The sequence below is a fragment of the Delphinus delphis genome, chromosome 19 (genome assembly GCF_949987515.2).
Source record: "Delphinus delphis chromosome 19, mDelDel1.2, whole genome shotgun sequence".
In the NCBI taxonomy this organism is placed as follows: Eukaryota; Metazoa; Chordata; class Mammalia; order Artiodactyla; family Delphinidae; genus Delphinus; species Delphinus delphis.
Genome location: NC_082701.1, coordinates 42,757,584 through 42,774,552, shown reverse-complemented (window position 1 = coordinate 42,774,552; position 16,969 = coordinate 42,757,584). Strand labels below are relative to the sequence as shown.

Sequence of the window (16,969 nt, the reverse complement as noted above, 5' to 3'; positions counted from 1 at the left end):
TGCTTTTCTCTGGGTATATGCCCAGTAGTGGGATTGCTGGGTCATATGGTAATTCTATTTTTAGTTTTTTAAGGAACCTCCATACTGTTCTCCATAGTGGCTGTATCAATTTACATTCCCACCAGCAGTGCAAGAGGGTTTCCTTTTCTCCACACTCTCTCCAGCATTTGTTTGTAGGTTTTCTGATGATGCCCATTCTAACTGGTGTGAGGTGGTGCTTCATTGTAGTTTTGATTTTCATTTCTCTAATAATTAGTGATGTTGAGCAGCTTTTCATGTGCCTCTTGGCCATCTATATGTCTTCTTTGGAGAAATGTCTATTTAGGTCTTCTGCCCATTTTTGGATTGGGTTGGTTGTTTTTTTTAATATTGAGCTGCATGAGCTGTTTATATATTTTAGAGATTAATCCTTTGTCCATTGATTTGTTTGCAAATATTTTCTCCCATTCTGAGGATTGTCTTTTTGTCTTGTTTGTGGTTTCCTTTGCTTTGCAAAAGCTTTTAAGTTTCATTAGGTCCCATTTGTTTATTTTTGTTCTTATGTCCATTACTCTAGGAGGTGGATCAAAAAAGATCTTGCTGTGATTTATGTCAAAGAGTGTTCTTCCTATGTTTTCCTCTAAGAGTTTTATAATGTCCGGTCTTACATTTAGGTCTCTAATCCATTTTGAGTTTAGTTTTGTGTGTGGTGTTGGGGAGTGTTCTAATTTCATTCTTTTACATGTAGCTGTCCAGTTTTCCCAGCACCACTTATTGAAGAGACTGTCTTTTCTCCATTGTATATCCTCGCCTCCTTTGTCATAGATTAGTTGACCATAGGTGCGTGGGTTTATCTCTGGGCTTTCTGTCCTGTCCCATTGATCTATATTTCTGTTTTTGTGCCAGTACCATATTGTCTTGAGGTAAAATATTTTTGTATGTATTAGTTTTGGAGAGATCTCCTTACTTGGGGACTATTTTTATTTTCTATAGAGTTCTTTGGTACTTATTGAAATTATTTTGTGTCTTAAAGCACTTTTTACACATGTATATTGCTATTCTGAATTCATCAGTATATAACTTATGTGTATATGCCATTTAAAGTAAGGCTGATAGGAATAAAGTAACTTCATTTTTTATATATATTATTATATATATATAATACATATAATCCCCTAGAGATTTTGATTCTTCAGAGTTTTTCTGTTGTGCCCTATACTGTGTGTTGAGGCTACAATTAAGTAGCTCAATTAGTTAGCATTTGTAAAATAAATACTCCAGTGTTATGTTTACCAAAACTCTTTTGAATAAGTCTTCTCTTTCTCTTTTTTAAAAATTCAGGCTCTGTTGGTTCTTCATCAGTTAGATAGCATTGATTTGTGGAATCCTGATGCTCCTGTAGAAACATTTTGGGAAATCAGGTATATGCACTGTTATTTTTCAATTTAAAATTTTATTTTGTATTTTTTGTCTTTGAATATTAACTCTGTAGTATTTAGTTTATTATAAAACTTTATTCATTTATACCTCGAGAGGTTTTATGAGTTTCTATTTTATTTGACTTGACATTATTAGATTATTTCTTGTTTTAACTGTAAGAACACTGTCACAGCAGTTTAGAAAACAAATTTTTAAGAATTGTGCTAAATTTCATCATCCAAACATAAGCACCGTTATTTGGTATGTTCTCTTCTATTTCGGAATTTTATGTGGTTACAACTGTGTTTTAAATTGATTTTCACAGTTATAATCTTAGAGTATTAAAATTTTGTAATGTTAATAGTTTATTTCAGTTTTCTAAACTATGATCTTTCATACATTTTCGATAATACCAGTGTTTTTGGTGGATGAATTAATACAGAATATCTGCTTAGAAGGCAAAATATATATAAATTTTATAATTTATTTCCTTGGTTATATAAATTATTACCTTTCAGTGAGCACAGAGGTAACACATTGAGGAAAATGTAAGTGTGTAAGCCTCAAGTTTCGTCATTTTCTTATAGAAGTGGGTACACCAAGTCGCTTGGCAGCTGAGTTAAATCCTAGACTCTGAAGCAATGCTTTTTGATAGTAATGTAATGTGAACCACATATGTAATTTAAAATTTTCTAGTTGCCACGTTCAGAAGTAAAAAGAAACAGGTAAAATTAATTTTAATAGTATATTTTTTAACCCAGTATATATATAATAGTTTTCAACATGTAATTAATATAAAAGTTATTAATAAGATATTTTACATTCTTTTTTTAATAAAGTCTTCAGAATTTGATATGTTTCATATTTACAGGACATCTTAGTTTAGACAAGCCATATTTCAAGTGCTCAGCAGCTGTATGTGGCTGGCTAGTGGCTGTTGTGTTGGACAGTGCAGCTCTAGAGTAGGAATAAGGAAGCTGTTTCTCTAATGGGCCAGGTAGTCAATATTTTAGGCTTTGTGGGCCAGGTAGTGTCTTTTATAACTATTCACTTCGGCTGTTGGGACATGAAAGCAGCCATAGACAATATGTAAATGAATGAGTGGGGTGTGACCGTGTTCCACTAAAACTTTATTTACGAAGGCAAATGATGGACTGGATTTGGCCTGCAGGCAGTCGTTTGCAGACCCCTGCTCTAGAGCATTAGGTTCACATACAGTCTGTGCTGTGCACCTGGTCTATAATTTTTTCTTGAGTCCTCTGCAAGGATGAGATGCATGGATAAAACAGCTGGAAGTTGGGAGAGTAGGGGGCTTAGAAGTACTTGCTTTTTTTTTTTTTTTTAAACGTAGTCCGTATACTTACATCATTTGATGATCATGCTGTTAACATTTTGATAATCATTTCTCTAAAACAAATCCTGGAAAGGAAAATAAGCTTCTCTAGACTTTGTCCATTATTAGAGAATGCCATTCTTATGGACTGATTTTATCTGCATTATGTTGTTTGTTGACAATGCTGGTAACAGTGAACTTTGTTTCTGCAGCTCACAAATGCTTTTTTACATCTGCAAGAAATTAACTAGCCATCAAATGCTTAGTAGCACAGAAATTCTCAAATGGTTGCGGGAAATTTTGATCTGCAGGAATAAATTTCTTCTTAAAAATAAGGTAAGCAAAGTGACATCTTTCAAAATGGAATATTTGGAATGGTAATGAGAAGACATTAAGGAAGTGTTTGTTAGCCAAATTAAGTCCTAATTCAGCTCCTCTCTCCTACAATCTTCAAGGGAAATTTTGTGCAGAAGACAGTGGCTGACAAATCAACTCTTTAAAAATTATTCTGAGCCTTTAGCCTTAAAGCCACAATCCTGATAAAGTCTAGTTGAGTTAATCCGGACTCTGTGGGGCAGTCCTAGGAGGAGTGGGGGCTGCTATAACCAAAGAAGATTGAGTAACAACATAGTCTATCTGTCCTCTCAAGTTCATACATAAGACTTGAATCCTATGGCTAGGCTAGCCCAGAGAATGTTATCTATCTGTATATGTAAAGAAGCTGAAGGGAAGAGATTGAGGGTCCTCAATCTAGGTTTATTTATATTTCTGCGAGAAAGCTTTTACCTCTTGAAAATACCAGGAGTCTTCTTCCTTGGGGTTGAGTGAAAAGTTTTGATCCTGAACTATTGGAGTATGGTGAGAAGGTTTTGGGGGCTAGAGAAGAGCCTTAATTTTTTTTTAACATAAAGTTTCTGTAATTAGTCAATTAAAAAGTTCTTCTATTACAGCATAGTTTTAGGAGTACTTGATTCAGTGAATTTTTATCCATTTCTAGAATGGATAAAATCTATGAGAAATCTTTTTTTTTTTTTTTTTTTTTTTTTGCGGTACGCGGGCCTCTCACTGTTGTGGCCTCTCCCGTTGCGGAGCACAGGCTCCGGACGCGCAGGCTCAGCGGCCATGGCTCACTGGCCCAGCCGCTCTGCAGCATGTGGGATCCTCCCGGACCGGGGCACGAACCCGTGTCCCCTGCATCGGCAGGCGGACTCTCAACCACTGCGCCACCAGGGAAGCCCGAGAAATCTTAAATGTATCAAACGCGTATGCTTTTCAGTGTACCATGCAGCTTGTTAAATTTTCTTTGTTTAGAAATGGGCTAATGGTAAGTTGGATTTATTTATATCTGGCTTATCTTAGTGTGTTAATATAGTGGAATTTGGCATTATTCCAAAGACAAGGAACAAGATTTTTCATGTTTCATGCCCTTGCCCATGGTATAATTCTCCAGAGTACAAGCATTGGTAATCCAGTAATGAATCTGTAGTCTTCTGGTCAGTGAAGTCACTCTTATATATGGCTTATATACCAGTGTTAATTCTGGTCCAGAGGAACTTAATCTCAAAAGAGTCAACTTCCAGTTATCCTGACCATAGCACAGGATATAAGTCTTATGGGAGGCAATCTTAGTCGTTTTTAATTGACCGAGAAGTACATTATATCTTTCATGTGGTAGCTTTATGTTGTTGATGTTTTACTTGTGTCTCTGTTAAACCTAGAAACGTTAATTTACATTTCTAGAATCTGTTGATTCTCATGATTTGAAGAGTGGAAAACTGAGAGGAGTTTCAGAGATATTGAGGAAACATTATTTGTACTATTGGGTTTCTAGTGAATGTTTTTCAGTGTGAGGGGAACAGGAGATGGAAGGAGAGGTTTTCCAGGATAGTCTCAAACAGAAAGACAACTTATATTAAATATTTGTTTCTCTTGGTTATCAGTACTTTGAAAAGGCTTATTTTTTCTTTCTAGCAGGCAGATAGAAGTTCCTGTCACTTTCTCTTCCTTTATGGAGTAGGATGTGATGTTCCTTCAAGTGGAAATACCAGTCAGGTGTCCATAGATCATGAAGAATTACTACGTACTTGTACTCCTGGAACCTCTCTCCGAAAGGGAAAAGGAAATTCATCCATGGTAAGGAGTTTCTTTTGTAGTTTTCTTGTATCATCATCTGTGCTCTGTATTTTTTTTCTGAATGAACTTGGGTAAATTTCAACTAGGTAATATAGCATAGTGAAGAACTGCTTAGCTTGTAGTTCTATTACTGCTCTTTGTGGACCCTCAGGCAAGTTCCTAACATCTCTGTGATTCAGTTCCTTGACTTTAAAATGGGGATAATAATAATTTCTGCCCCAGAATTGTTGTGAGGATTAAATGAGATTATGTGTAAACAGCACTTGATTTTTTGACACTTATAAGCTTTAACTGTTAACTATAATTATTATAACTCTCTATCCCATAAGAAAGACCATTCATACCCCAGAAGTTTAAAAGTTCTGTCAACTAAAAAGAGTACAGATTTACTGGGAACAAAAGCATGTTGCTTGATGTTATGCATAAGTGTTCTCATGACTTCTGTGTCCATAATTCCCTTTAAAAATAAATCATAATACCAGTGAAAATATCAAATTATTAGAGTTTCTTTTTCAGACCAAAGCTTTTTTTTAATCCATAATTTACAATATAATCTTCAGTTGAAGGAAAAAAAACCAACTACTAAGCAGTGTGGTATTTACTCTTGTCTTACCTGCAGAATTTGCATTCATTTTGTAAATGAGGATTTCTCTATTTAGTGTTTTGGGAATATGTTATCCAGAGCCCAGTGTATCTTCTACAGTAATGTTTAGTTTTTATTCATGTCCTTAGTTAAGTCAGTTTTGCAGCATGATTATTTTATTTCTTCCCTCGGGGTGGATAGAATTTCATGTTACTTCCTCTTCCTTTGTCGTTTATGATTGACTGAGAAGTGTATTATATTTTTCATTGAGTAGATTTGTGTTGTGCATGTTTTATTTGTGTTCATATTAGACTTAATCTACATTTCTGGGATCTGGAAAGGATACCTATTCTAGTTGAAATTGAACAGATAGTAGTATTATGTTGGTACAAATAATCTGAGTTCTCATTCAGGTGAGATATTTTGAGGTTTGAAAATCCTATCATGGTTAAAGGGGAAAAGTTCTTGTGGGTTAGCGTATGCAGACATATCTGATACACAGCTTGTTGTATTATTGGGTTTTGTAAGTAAAATTACATAAGTTGCAAATACTTGCCTCCCACTCCTGACTCCCAGGATAGTGCAGCAGGGTACAGCGGAACCCCGCCAATATGCCGACAAGCCCAGACCAAACTAGAAGTGGCCCTGTACATGTTTCTGTGGAGCCCTGACACTGAAGCTGTTCTGGTTGCCATGTCCTGTTTTCGTCACCTCTGTGAGGAAGCGGATATCCGGTGTGGGGTGGATGAAGTGTCAGTGCACAACTTCTTGCCCAACTATAACACATTCATGGAGTTTGCCTCTGTCAGCAATATGATGTCAACAGGTAAATCATGGGTAATGTTTTTTTCACTCAGTCTGCCTGAATCACGTGACATCTGGTTGCTCTAGGAAAATAAGAATGTATCTAAGATTACTACTTTGTAAGTTTACAGGGCTAATTCAGGTAGCTTACCTGAAATCCTTTTCTGCACAAGGTAAGGTGAAAGTAAATAGTATTTGAAATAAGCTGTTAATTTCTCACTGAGTTTTTAAAATGCCATATACATTTGTTTAAAAACTGGCAGTATAAATTGCTTTCAGTTATAGATTATATAATTTACTCTGCCTGAACTGTATGTAGTGAAGTTTTAAAAACATTGGCACATGTTATGAGTAAGTTTAGGTGGGAGTAGCAATTTTAGGCTGTGGACATTGTGGAGTCCCAGTTAAGTGCCCCTTTCCTGTGAGGCTGGTAAAAGGAAGTGTTCAGCTTTATCATTTGAAGTATTCATTCCACTCCTCCTATTCTGCCTTTTGGGTTGGGCTTGCCAGGTTCTCCGTTGGCAAGCAGGGCTCTAAGTGCAGTAGGTTGATTTGTTGTTGTCTTTGCTTAGGAAGAGCAGCACTTCAGAAAAGAGTGATGGCATTACTACGGCGAATTGAGCATCCCACCGCAGGAAACACTGAGGTATGCCCTTGGCAACAGAAATATCCCTCTCAGGCCCCCACCCTCAATTTTAGAAGCCTGGTGTTATGCATATGTGACCAGGCATAGCTTTTGAAGCAAGTCTAAAATATGTGCATATTATAAGTAGGATATTATAATATGCACCAGGTTTGAGACCTGCCTATTACTGATTGATTTTTAGCTCTAGGTTTAAAGTTGCTTTCAAGCGGTAATTGCCTTCATTTCAGGCTTGGGAAGATACACATGCAAAGTGGGAACAAGCTACAAAACTAATCCTCAACTACCCAAAAGCCAAAATGGAAGATGGCCAGGTGAGTTTGTGAAGTTGATTTTGTCTATTGATTGATCTCCTAAACATATGTACTTTACTTCATCTTTTGTGAGTGACCTCTTAGTATAATAAGTATGTAGATGTCTTCAGACTGATATTTAGTTGTGGTTCATCTAAACCTGCACTAATATGGTAGCCACTAGTCAAATTAAAGTTTGATTTAAAATTAAAAACAATTAAAATTCAGTTTCTCTGTCATACAGTAGCCACATGTGGAAGTTGACTACTCTATTGGACAGCATAGATATTAAATGTTTCCATCATTGCAGAAATATTGGACAGCTCTGAGCTAGAGATGATTTATGGTAGGACCATTTCTTTCCCCTCTTTTCTTTCTCTTTCTCCATCAGAGTATTTCACAGAATTTTCAGGAAAGGAGCAACAAAGGTAGAGAAAAATAAATTAAAATTGAAACAATACATTTTACTATCTTATTAGGTATTCTAATTAAGGGATCTGGTGGCCAGAAGACTGAACCATAGGTTAAATGAAGTTTTAAAATTTGGGCATTTCATTCATCAACTGTTATCATCTGTTACCCTGGACATTTACAATTGGTATTTCTGTATGTTTGATTTGTAATGGCCATATTGTTCTCATTATTAGGTGTTTTAGAAAAACTCATTAGTCTCCCATTGTTTTTTTCTTGTCATGCTTTTTAGAACAAGAAAAAAAGTTATGTTTTTGTGAAGCAAAAATCTGTACCTAATATCATTATTGGGAGAGGGACACGTGGCTTTAAAATGAAAGCTTTTTGTTTCTTTGGTAGCTGTTTTGTTGAGATACAATTCACATACCATAAAATTCGCCTGTTTAAAATGTGTGATTCAGTGGTTTTTAGTATATGCAGAGTTGTGCAGTCACCACCACAATTTAATAAAAACCCACACCCATTAGCTGTCATTCCCTAACCTTCCCCCGCACCTCTGCCGTCAGCCCTCAGCCCTAGGCAACCACTAAGCTACTTTCTGTGTGAGTAGACTTGCCAATTCTGGACATTTCATATAAATGGAATCATGCAACATGTGGTCTTTAGTGACTGGTTTCTTTCACTTGGCATAATGTTTGCAAGGTTCATTCATGTAAATCAAAGCTTTTTAAAAGAAATTTGATATCCTGTGTTGATTGTATTAGTCTATGATAAAAATATTTTAGTGGCTCTTTAAAAATGTATATGATAATCTTAAGTTTGGGTTTTTTTACTTAAAAAATTTTTTTTTGCATCTTTGCATAGTTTTTTTAAATAGAAGTATACATTCAAAAATATGTGTAAATCAAAGTGACAGTGCAAAATATTAGGAGGTGAACATACCTGTGCAACCAGCACCCACATCAAGAAAGAAATCATTACCAGCATCCCAGAAGCTTTCATTGTGCCCCTTCCGGTCACTAATGACCAAGAGTAACCATTGTCCTGATTGAATGCAATCATTTTCTTGTTGTTAAGCTTATATAAACAGAGCAACAGAAGTATACTTTAGTATCTGGCTTCTTTCACTTAACATAATGTTTGTGAGATTCAGCCACACTACTTCATGCAGTTGTAGTTCATTTATTATTATTGCAATATATTATTTTGTTTAACAGTCCTCAATTTTTCTTTTCTATGCTTTTTTGGCATTGGATAGTTATACACCGACTAGTTACTTTGAATAGTGCTGCTCTGAACATTCTTGAACGTGTCTTTTGCTGACCTTATAGATGTATTTCTGTAAGGCCCACACTTAACAGTGGAATTGCTGGGTCACAGGGTATGCAGATGCGCATATGGGGAATATAAATGGATATAATCACGTTGAAAAACTGTTTGACAGTTTCACAAAAACTTGTAAAAGATAACTAACATTTTAAAGTGAACAGGCATAATATCTGTGGAAATGATCACATATCATCCAGCCATGGAAAGCATTCCTTTTAAAGAGTATATACAAAATGAGACAACTGATCCACTAACAGGGGTCTATTAGTGCTTTCTTATACCTGCACGAACAAGCAATTTTTCTTTTGGGATTGTTCAAATTATAAACCTTTAAAGACCAAAAGTAGGAAATAAAATATTGTACATACTTTTTCTAATTCAACTAGATAAATATTTTGAAGCACTTAAATATTCAATAAAATTAGACATTTATATCAGGCCTGGGCAGAGCTACTCTGAAAATATATGATATGATATGATATGATATAATATATTCAGTTATGTCAGAGAATGGGACAACATTATCAAAACAGTATAAGACAAGGGAAACCTGAAATTGTACCAGTGGAACAGAACTGAAAATCAAGAAACTTGTGGTAATCATTTGAGCCCCGATAAGAAGTATATAAATATATAGCAGAATTCAAACTAGACAAGAAACACCAATCTAATTCTTTCTGCACTATAAAAGTCAAGACACAAAAGATTCCCCAGATGAAAGGACAGTGTCATAATCAAAATGTTTATATTTCAGCTTCAGTTTAACGTCGCGTCACTTATTTAGCTTCTTTTATATTTACTGTGACACAGTTTAAGAACATTTAACTGTAATTTGAAACCAGAGTAATCACCACTATGTTCCCAGAGTCAAGAAGAGAATAAGTATTACTATTACTCCTTTGTTTCTGTTGGAGATGATCTAATCAAGAAAAGTGCCGAAAAGTACTGATAAAAGCAAGACAATGATAAAATATTGGGTTGGCCAAAAAGTTCGTTGGGTTTTAAGGACATTTTTCATTTTCACCAAGAACTTTATTGAACAACATATTCATTAACCGAACGAACTTTTTGACCAACCCAATATGAACTCTGTAAGGGAAGTCTTTAAACCTAATATGAAAACCACAATTACTAAAAAATAGGTTGATAATGGTACGTTAAATGCTATGAATTCACCACACCTAGTTGATAAGAATATGCAAAATGAACTTTGACTACTGCATAAAAAATTTTTTAATTCCTATTTGCCTGTTGTTTCCTATTTTCGAGGCAACCTTCAATAAATCTCATTCAGATCTATCTGTAAACCAACATACGAAGGAACGGAGAAGTTTCTCTGCTTCATTTATTAATCCTTCAGAAAGATTAACTGTATCATCATCTTGGACTGTATCCCACAACAAGGTGTTTCCTTTCTTGCAAACAATATCCAAGTTAATGTCTTTCACAGAATTACTGTCGAATTGATGTTTATGAATTATAGGTTCTTGATTAAGATATTCATGGTAAATAGATGCTACATTGGCAAGATGTTGTTAGAGATGAGATGGTAGCTCTGCCTGTGAAATGAATCTGAACTAGCTCCTCTTCACACCCAGATTCTTCACTATCAAAATCAGCCATATTTTTCTCTGATTTTGCACTGACCTGGGAGCTACGGCAACTGACATCATCTGTACTTAGCTTATCATCAGCCATATGCCCATCATGGTAGTGATGATGATGTGGTGGTGGTGGTAGTGATGCTGAATTTAGTGATGCTAAATTGCCGACAAGCAAATAATTCATTTCCAATCGTCTCCCAAGGAAGTCCCCAGTGCGTGTAATACTGCAAGATTCCTGAGATGCTTCTGCTATATGAGCAGCATTCATTTCCTCTGAAGTATGTTCTGGGTCTTCAGCGTGTGAACAGGCATCCAGCATTTGTATTTGATTATCTACTGATGGCATCGGCTCAGGGTTAGAAAACAGGTCCTTTCCTGTTCCATTGCTTGCTGATGGGCCTTGGGAATCCTCTAAGCAAGTGCCTGCGTGACTTTCTAACTTTCTGTTCCAAAGATCCGTACCACAACTGCTTTTAAGAGGATTATGACCATGATCTGCATCTTGTTGAAGGGCTTCAAATCTGCAGTGTCTTCTGACTGTCCCTTATTACCAGAGCACTCAGCTGACTGGCTTGCATTAGTAGAATTCACCTCATTGCTAGATCCATTACTATTGCTTCCAGGACCACTGCTTCCATCTTCACCACTGTTGGCAGTTTTGTCAGAACTTCATTGCTTGGATTTCTTTGTGTCTGAAAGTTGCTATTGCATCTGTTTCGTTCTATGTGTAAGTTGCTCATCCATTTCAATATCACTGCCTCCATTCTGATGAGTCTCACTGTTACTGCTGCTTTGAGGACTAACTGCAGGTGACCAAGGTGATGGAGCTGGTCTTCTGAGCTCTTCTTCCTCTTTCTTATTTTCAATGGGAAGATTAATAAAGATGCCAAATAACTGTTTAGGTAGCTGAGCCTTAGCTGCTAATACATTATTCCATAATGCATTAATTAACATCAATGCCAAGTATAATGTCTGTTCAGCACGAACACTTGGCTGAAGAGCTGAAACCAGATTAAGAAGATGTCTAAGTGGTACTGGATCCAAATTCTTGATGAATAAAGGAAATAAATCATGCATATACCAACTACAGTGTTTTCAGCTGTGCTGCAGCCCAAATGTAGTCAATATGCTAAGTACTCAGTCATCCTGCTGCTGCTAAAAAAAATTCAGTCACTTGACAGTGTTTGATAATCTCAGTATGAAATTCAGTCCATATATTTGCTCTACCACATTGTTGCTTATAAGCCAGTCTGCAAGTTCTTTTGCGATGGACTTTCTATGTCTGATGCTAGTGACTCATTATTACATATATCGTTGAAGGTGTGAAGTTGATTCGTTATTTGACTGAGCCCAGTCAACCTCTTAGTCAAAATAGATCACGTAAAGGGCTTCCCTGGTGGCGCAGTGGTTGAGAGTCCGCCTGCCGATGCAGGGGACACGGGTTCGTGCCCTGGTCCGGGAAGATCCCACATGCCGCGGAGCGGCTGGGCCCGTGAGCCATGGCCGCTGAGCCTGCGCGTCCGGAGCCTGTGCTCCGCAACGGGAGAGGCCACAACAGTGAGAGTCCCGCATACCGCAAAAAAAACAAAGCATAGCATTGTATTCAATGGTTCTTTCCCTGTGGTACACTTTAAGTCATCCGTATTGTGAGCCCCGCTCGGTCTTAACTCCTGATCAGGGAATTTGCATAAATACCTGATAATGTAGGTCCTAAAAGAGATAATGTGCTACATGACAGCAGAGATATGTAGCCATATTCTAATACTAGATACAACTGTAGTAAATCCATGTGCTGTAAGAAATGGCAAAGTTTTAAGAGTCCCATATTCAAAGCAGTCATTCATGAGAGGTCATTTTCCCCATAAAACAGACGTACCTAATGAAACAAATGCAGTGGCACTTCCACATCATCCATTGTCCCTAATATGCTGCTTTCTTAGGTTGATATATCCTCTATAGTAAGGTGAGTATTATGCTTGCAAGCAGTTGGGAAATTGAATCTGAAAAATTTTTGCTACACATAGTAAGTTTTTCTTTCTCATCTCTATTCCATAAACTGAAAGGAGCAGAACTCCTGGAAGATTCCTTCTCTGTCAGGTTACAAATTCTTGTAGAGTATTATTTTTTTCTATTGATTTTTAAATTTTTCTGTACTCCTTCATTACACTCTTTTCTATGTTCAGTGGTTCTTCCACTTGGTTACTCTCATCTTGCCATGTGGGAATCTATAAGATCTTCTGTAAGAGCTTATGGAAAAATCCGAATGAACTTTTTGGCTAACCCAATATGTTAATAGTAGTACAATGTTTACAAAGCTGATCCCAGAGCACTTCAACTTCAGCAATCACTAAGTTATTAAGTGCACACACTACTCGGTTAAAAATCTCCAAATGCTTATATTCCTTGAAGCAGCACAGATATGGCCTCTGTGTCCAGGAATTGATATAAGCAAATGTTTTGAAAGTATGTTCCTTCCTGAACTGCATTCCATCACCACCTTCTGTATCTGACACTGGATATACGTGTATCACTACCTTCAATTCTGTAACTTAAGACTCATCCATCCTCAAGCAGTAAGGTACCTTGATGTGACTAGAAATTACAGAGTGAAGACCTGAATTTTTTAAATGTAAAAAATGTTCTTTTGTCATGGAAGAAATGTTGGATAAAAAGTAATTTGTCAAATCTCTCAACCAATTGAGGTTGAATTCATGCTTTCCATAAAAATTTTGTGTTTAGGCTGCTGAAAGCCTTCACAAGACCATCGTTAAGAGGCGAATGTCTCATGTGAGTGGAGGAGGATCCATAGATTTGTCTGACACAGACTCCCTACAAGAATGGATCAACATGACTGGCTTCCTTTGTGCCCTTGGGGGAGTATGCCTGCAGCAGAGAAGCAATTCTGGCCTGGCAACCTATAGCCCACCCATGGGCCCAGTCAGTGAACGCAAGGGTTCCATGATTTCAGTGATGTCCTCAGAGGGAAACGCAGATACACCTGTCAGCAAATTTATGGATCGATTGCTATCCTTAATGGTCTGTAACCATGAGAAAGTGGGACTTCAGATACGGACCAATGTTAAGGATCTGGTGGGTCTAGAATTGAGTCCTGCTCTTTATCCAATGCTGTTTAACAAACTGAAGAATACCATCAGCAAGTTTTTTGACTCCCAAGGGCAGGTAAAGTGTTCTCTGTTTTATTTTTCACCCTTCCCTGTGAATAGAGTGACTCATTTGAAATAATGAAGCCTTTTTCTTTTAGATTATTTAATTTCGATACTGGCGTGAACTTTCACTTATAATTTTAAAAAAATAGGTGAAAAAAAAAATAGGTGAAAACGTTGCAAAAAGAAGAATCGTCTAATGTAGGAGTCAATTTGCTTTTTAGGGACTCTAGTGCATGGGCGTGCCTGGGGTTAACAATGTCTTGGGTGTGGATATGAGTGTCTGTGTGTATCTGTGTGCACATTTGGATATGTGCCCATGGTTGAATTTCTGCATGTGTATGACATTTAGATCAGGCAGCTTCATCTCTCTGTGGTCTGTCTGCTGTGCATTGATTCCCAAATCAATTCCCAATGTTTTGTTCTTCGTATAGGTTTTATTGACTGACACCAATACTCAGTTCGTGGAGCAAACCATAGCTATAATGAAGAACTTACTAGATAATCATACTGAAGGCAGCTCTGAACATCTGGGGCAAGCTAGCATTGAAACAATGATGTTAAATCTGGTCAGGTAAGCATTCTACTGAAGTGTAGCAGACTCATTGGTGTCGGTAGTTAGTAGTGAAATAATTTACTATCCTTTTCTCTGTTGCACCCAAATTAGGGTGTAATAATAAGGTAATTAGAAGTTATATATGTTCTCATATAAACAAAATGAAAATCTTATAGTTCTTATGGTTACATTTGAAAGCATTTAGAAAATCTTCTCTTTTGTTTATATCGGATCTTTTTTTTTTAATGCTTCTGTGTCTAGATATGTTCGTGTGCTTGGGAATATGGTCCATGCAATTCAAATAAAAACGAAACTGTGTCAGTTAGTGGAGGTAATGATGGCAAGGAGAGACGACCTCTCATTTTGTCAAGAGATGAAATTTAGGTGAGTTCTCAAAAGAGCAAAGTTAAGTCTTGTAAATCTTATTATGTTAAGTGAAGTACAGAAAAGTAGTGTGCACCTGGTTATCATGGGAAGTGGGGAAGTGGGGAAGGTGAAAAAGGAGCATTTTATGTGTGTGTGGTTTTTTTTCTCTTCACATCTTTTCAAATTTCCCAAACCTTTGTGCCCATGACAGTGCTCCCTTTTTCTAAAATTACACTACACTTGAGCCAAGAATTGGATTCTGTATCCAAATGGATACCATAGCTAAGGGCTGATGTGGTGGATCGGTACCCAGGTTGCTCATGTTTGCGCCCTTCTCACTGTTAGATTTGTAATAGCAGTATCTCTTTTATGAAATTGTCATGTTGCTTGGGTGATTTGGAAAATTACTTGAACTATTAAAAATTCTTATATGACTAAAAGTGTATGTGTGGCTTTAAAAAAGCTGTGTCCTCTTTTCTTTTTCTCTGCCATTCTATAGGAATAAGATGGTAGAATACCTGACAGATTGGGTTATGGGAACATCAAACCAAGCAGCAGATGATGATGTCAAATGTCTTACAAGGTAAAAAAAAAAAAAAAAAAGACCTTTAACTAAGTATCAGCAGGTTTACTCTAGGTGTTACTACTACTTCATTATAGTTTGTATACATATATTTTATGTGTATTGAAATTGTTTTTTGGGATATCAAGCTTTTGCATTTGAATTATATAAAGATACTAATCTTTATTATTTCTTTTTAACTAAAAGACTTTCAGTAAAAACAAATGTGAGAGAGTGTTATGTTTGGAAAGCTTGGGTTGTCTGTTTAGGGAGGATAGTCTACAGTTGGAAAATAAGGTATATAAAGCCTTAGATTGTTTTTAATTTTTGATTGGATAAAGATATTATTTGAGGAACTTAGTCGTTTTGAGTCTTTCTAAAATGTAATTGCTTAAGTTTGCTCTAATGATAAACACTTACTGCAATGTATCAGAAATATTTAAACATTATGTATTACACAAAAACCATTCACGTATATTTCTTTGGCCAGCCTTGGTTCCGTAGTTTGTGCTTTTAGTTTAAGGTAGTCATTTTGCCAAGATTACTTTGTAGAAAGTTATTATCACCCTCTCCCCAACTTGAAATGTCTTGGCATTCTGGGCTCTGCATATTAACTCAAATTATTTAGGTTTTCATAGTAATTTGTTTAATGAAATAGGTAGTTATTAAAGTTTGTATCTGTTAGGAAGAAGTTTATTTGAGGGGAAGGTGGAGTGGAAGAACCTGAAAGATTTGTGGTCTTTAAACTTTTTTTTTCTTCAGAGATTTGGACCAGGCAAGCATGGAAGCAGTAGTTTCACTCCTGGCTGGTCTTCCGCTGCAGCCTGAGGAAGGAGATGGTGTGGAATTGATGGAAGCCAAATCACAGTTATTTCTTAAGTAAATTTCAGTCACCAAAAATACAAAGCAAAAAACAAAGCCCCACACACAACAAAACAAAGTGTAACCAAAGTAGCAAATGATTATATTTAGAAAATGGACCTCAGTTGCTTTGTTATTATGGCCATCAGCCGCTGTCTCACAAAATATAACATGTGTTTGAAGCAATATTATCCATGATACGGCTTGTATAGGAAGCCCTATACCAGAGCCACTCATGTGATGCACATGTGTTTTGTGGTTTAATTTTCTTTTCTTTCTACTGAACACTCTGTATTTTTTTTCACACACACACACACACACACACACACAGTATTTTATTTTTACAAGAGATAAATAAACTGACACCAAGCATTGTAAATGGATGACCACAACAAAAGTAACAATGATTGCAATTACCAAACATGAAACACACTCATACTATGTCATAATATTGACATTCAGTCCAGTAATCCAGTGTTTTGTGGTTTTTAAAGAAAATAATTTGATTGGTGAATTGTAAAAATTTTATTTATTTATTTATTTTTGGCTGCATTGGGTCTTCGTTACTAGGCGTGGGCTTTTTCTCGTTGCAGCGGGCGGGGGCTTCTCTTGTTGCGGAGCATGGGCTCTGGGAGTGCGGGCTTCAGTAGTTGTGGCACGCGGGCTCAGTAGTTGTGGCTCGCAGGCTCTAGAGTGCAGGCTCTGCGGTATATGGGATCTTCCCGGACCAGGGCTCGAACCTGTGTCCCCTGCATTGGCAGGTGGATTCTTAACCACAGCGCCACCAGGGAAGTCCGATTGATGAATTTTTATTGGTAGTAAAACCCAGATCACCTCCTTAAGTCATTTAAAATGTCATTGTCTAAACTGTTTGGACCAATAATTTTTATATTCTAAACATTAAAAGTGATGCATTTGCCAGGAAACAC

General features: G+C 36.6%; 1 protein-coding gene across 7 annotated transcripts in view; it reads left to right on the top strand.

Moving 5' to 3' along the window:
• NF1 (neurofibromin 1) overlaps window positions 1-16,969 on the top strand; it is a 251,530-nt gene that overhangs the window by 111,864 nt on the left and 122,697 nt on the right. For all 7 annotated transcript variants that reach the window (XM_059996363.1, XM_059996364.1, XM_059996365.1 and 4 more), the window contains 11 exons: window positions 1,321-1,400; window positions 2,944-3,067; window positions 4,703-4,864; window positions 6,024-6,273; window positions 6,824-6,897; window positions 7,125-7,208; window positions 13,271-13,711; window positions 14,130-14,269; window positions 14,513-14,635; window positions 15,117-15,200; window positions 15,942-16,058. In XM_059996363.1, coding sequence (XP_059852346.1) covers window positions 1,321-1,400; window positions 2,944-3,067; window positions 4,703-4,864; window positions 6,024-6,273; window positions 6,824-6,897; window positions 7,125-7,208; window positions 13,271-13,711; window positions 14,130-14,269; window positions 14,513-14,635; window positions 15,117-15,200; window positions 15,942-16,058 — 1,679 coding nt within the window. The remainder of the gene's footprint in view (window positions 1-1,320; window positions 1,401-2,943; window positions 3,068-4,702; window positions 4,865-6,023; window positions 6,274-6,823; window positions 6,898-7,124; window positions 7,209-13,270; window positions 13,712-14,129; window positions 14,270-14,512; window positions 14,636-15,116; window positions 15,201-15,941; window positions 16,059-16,969) is intronic.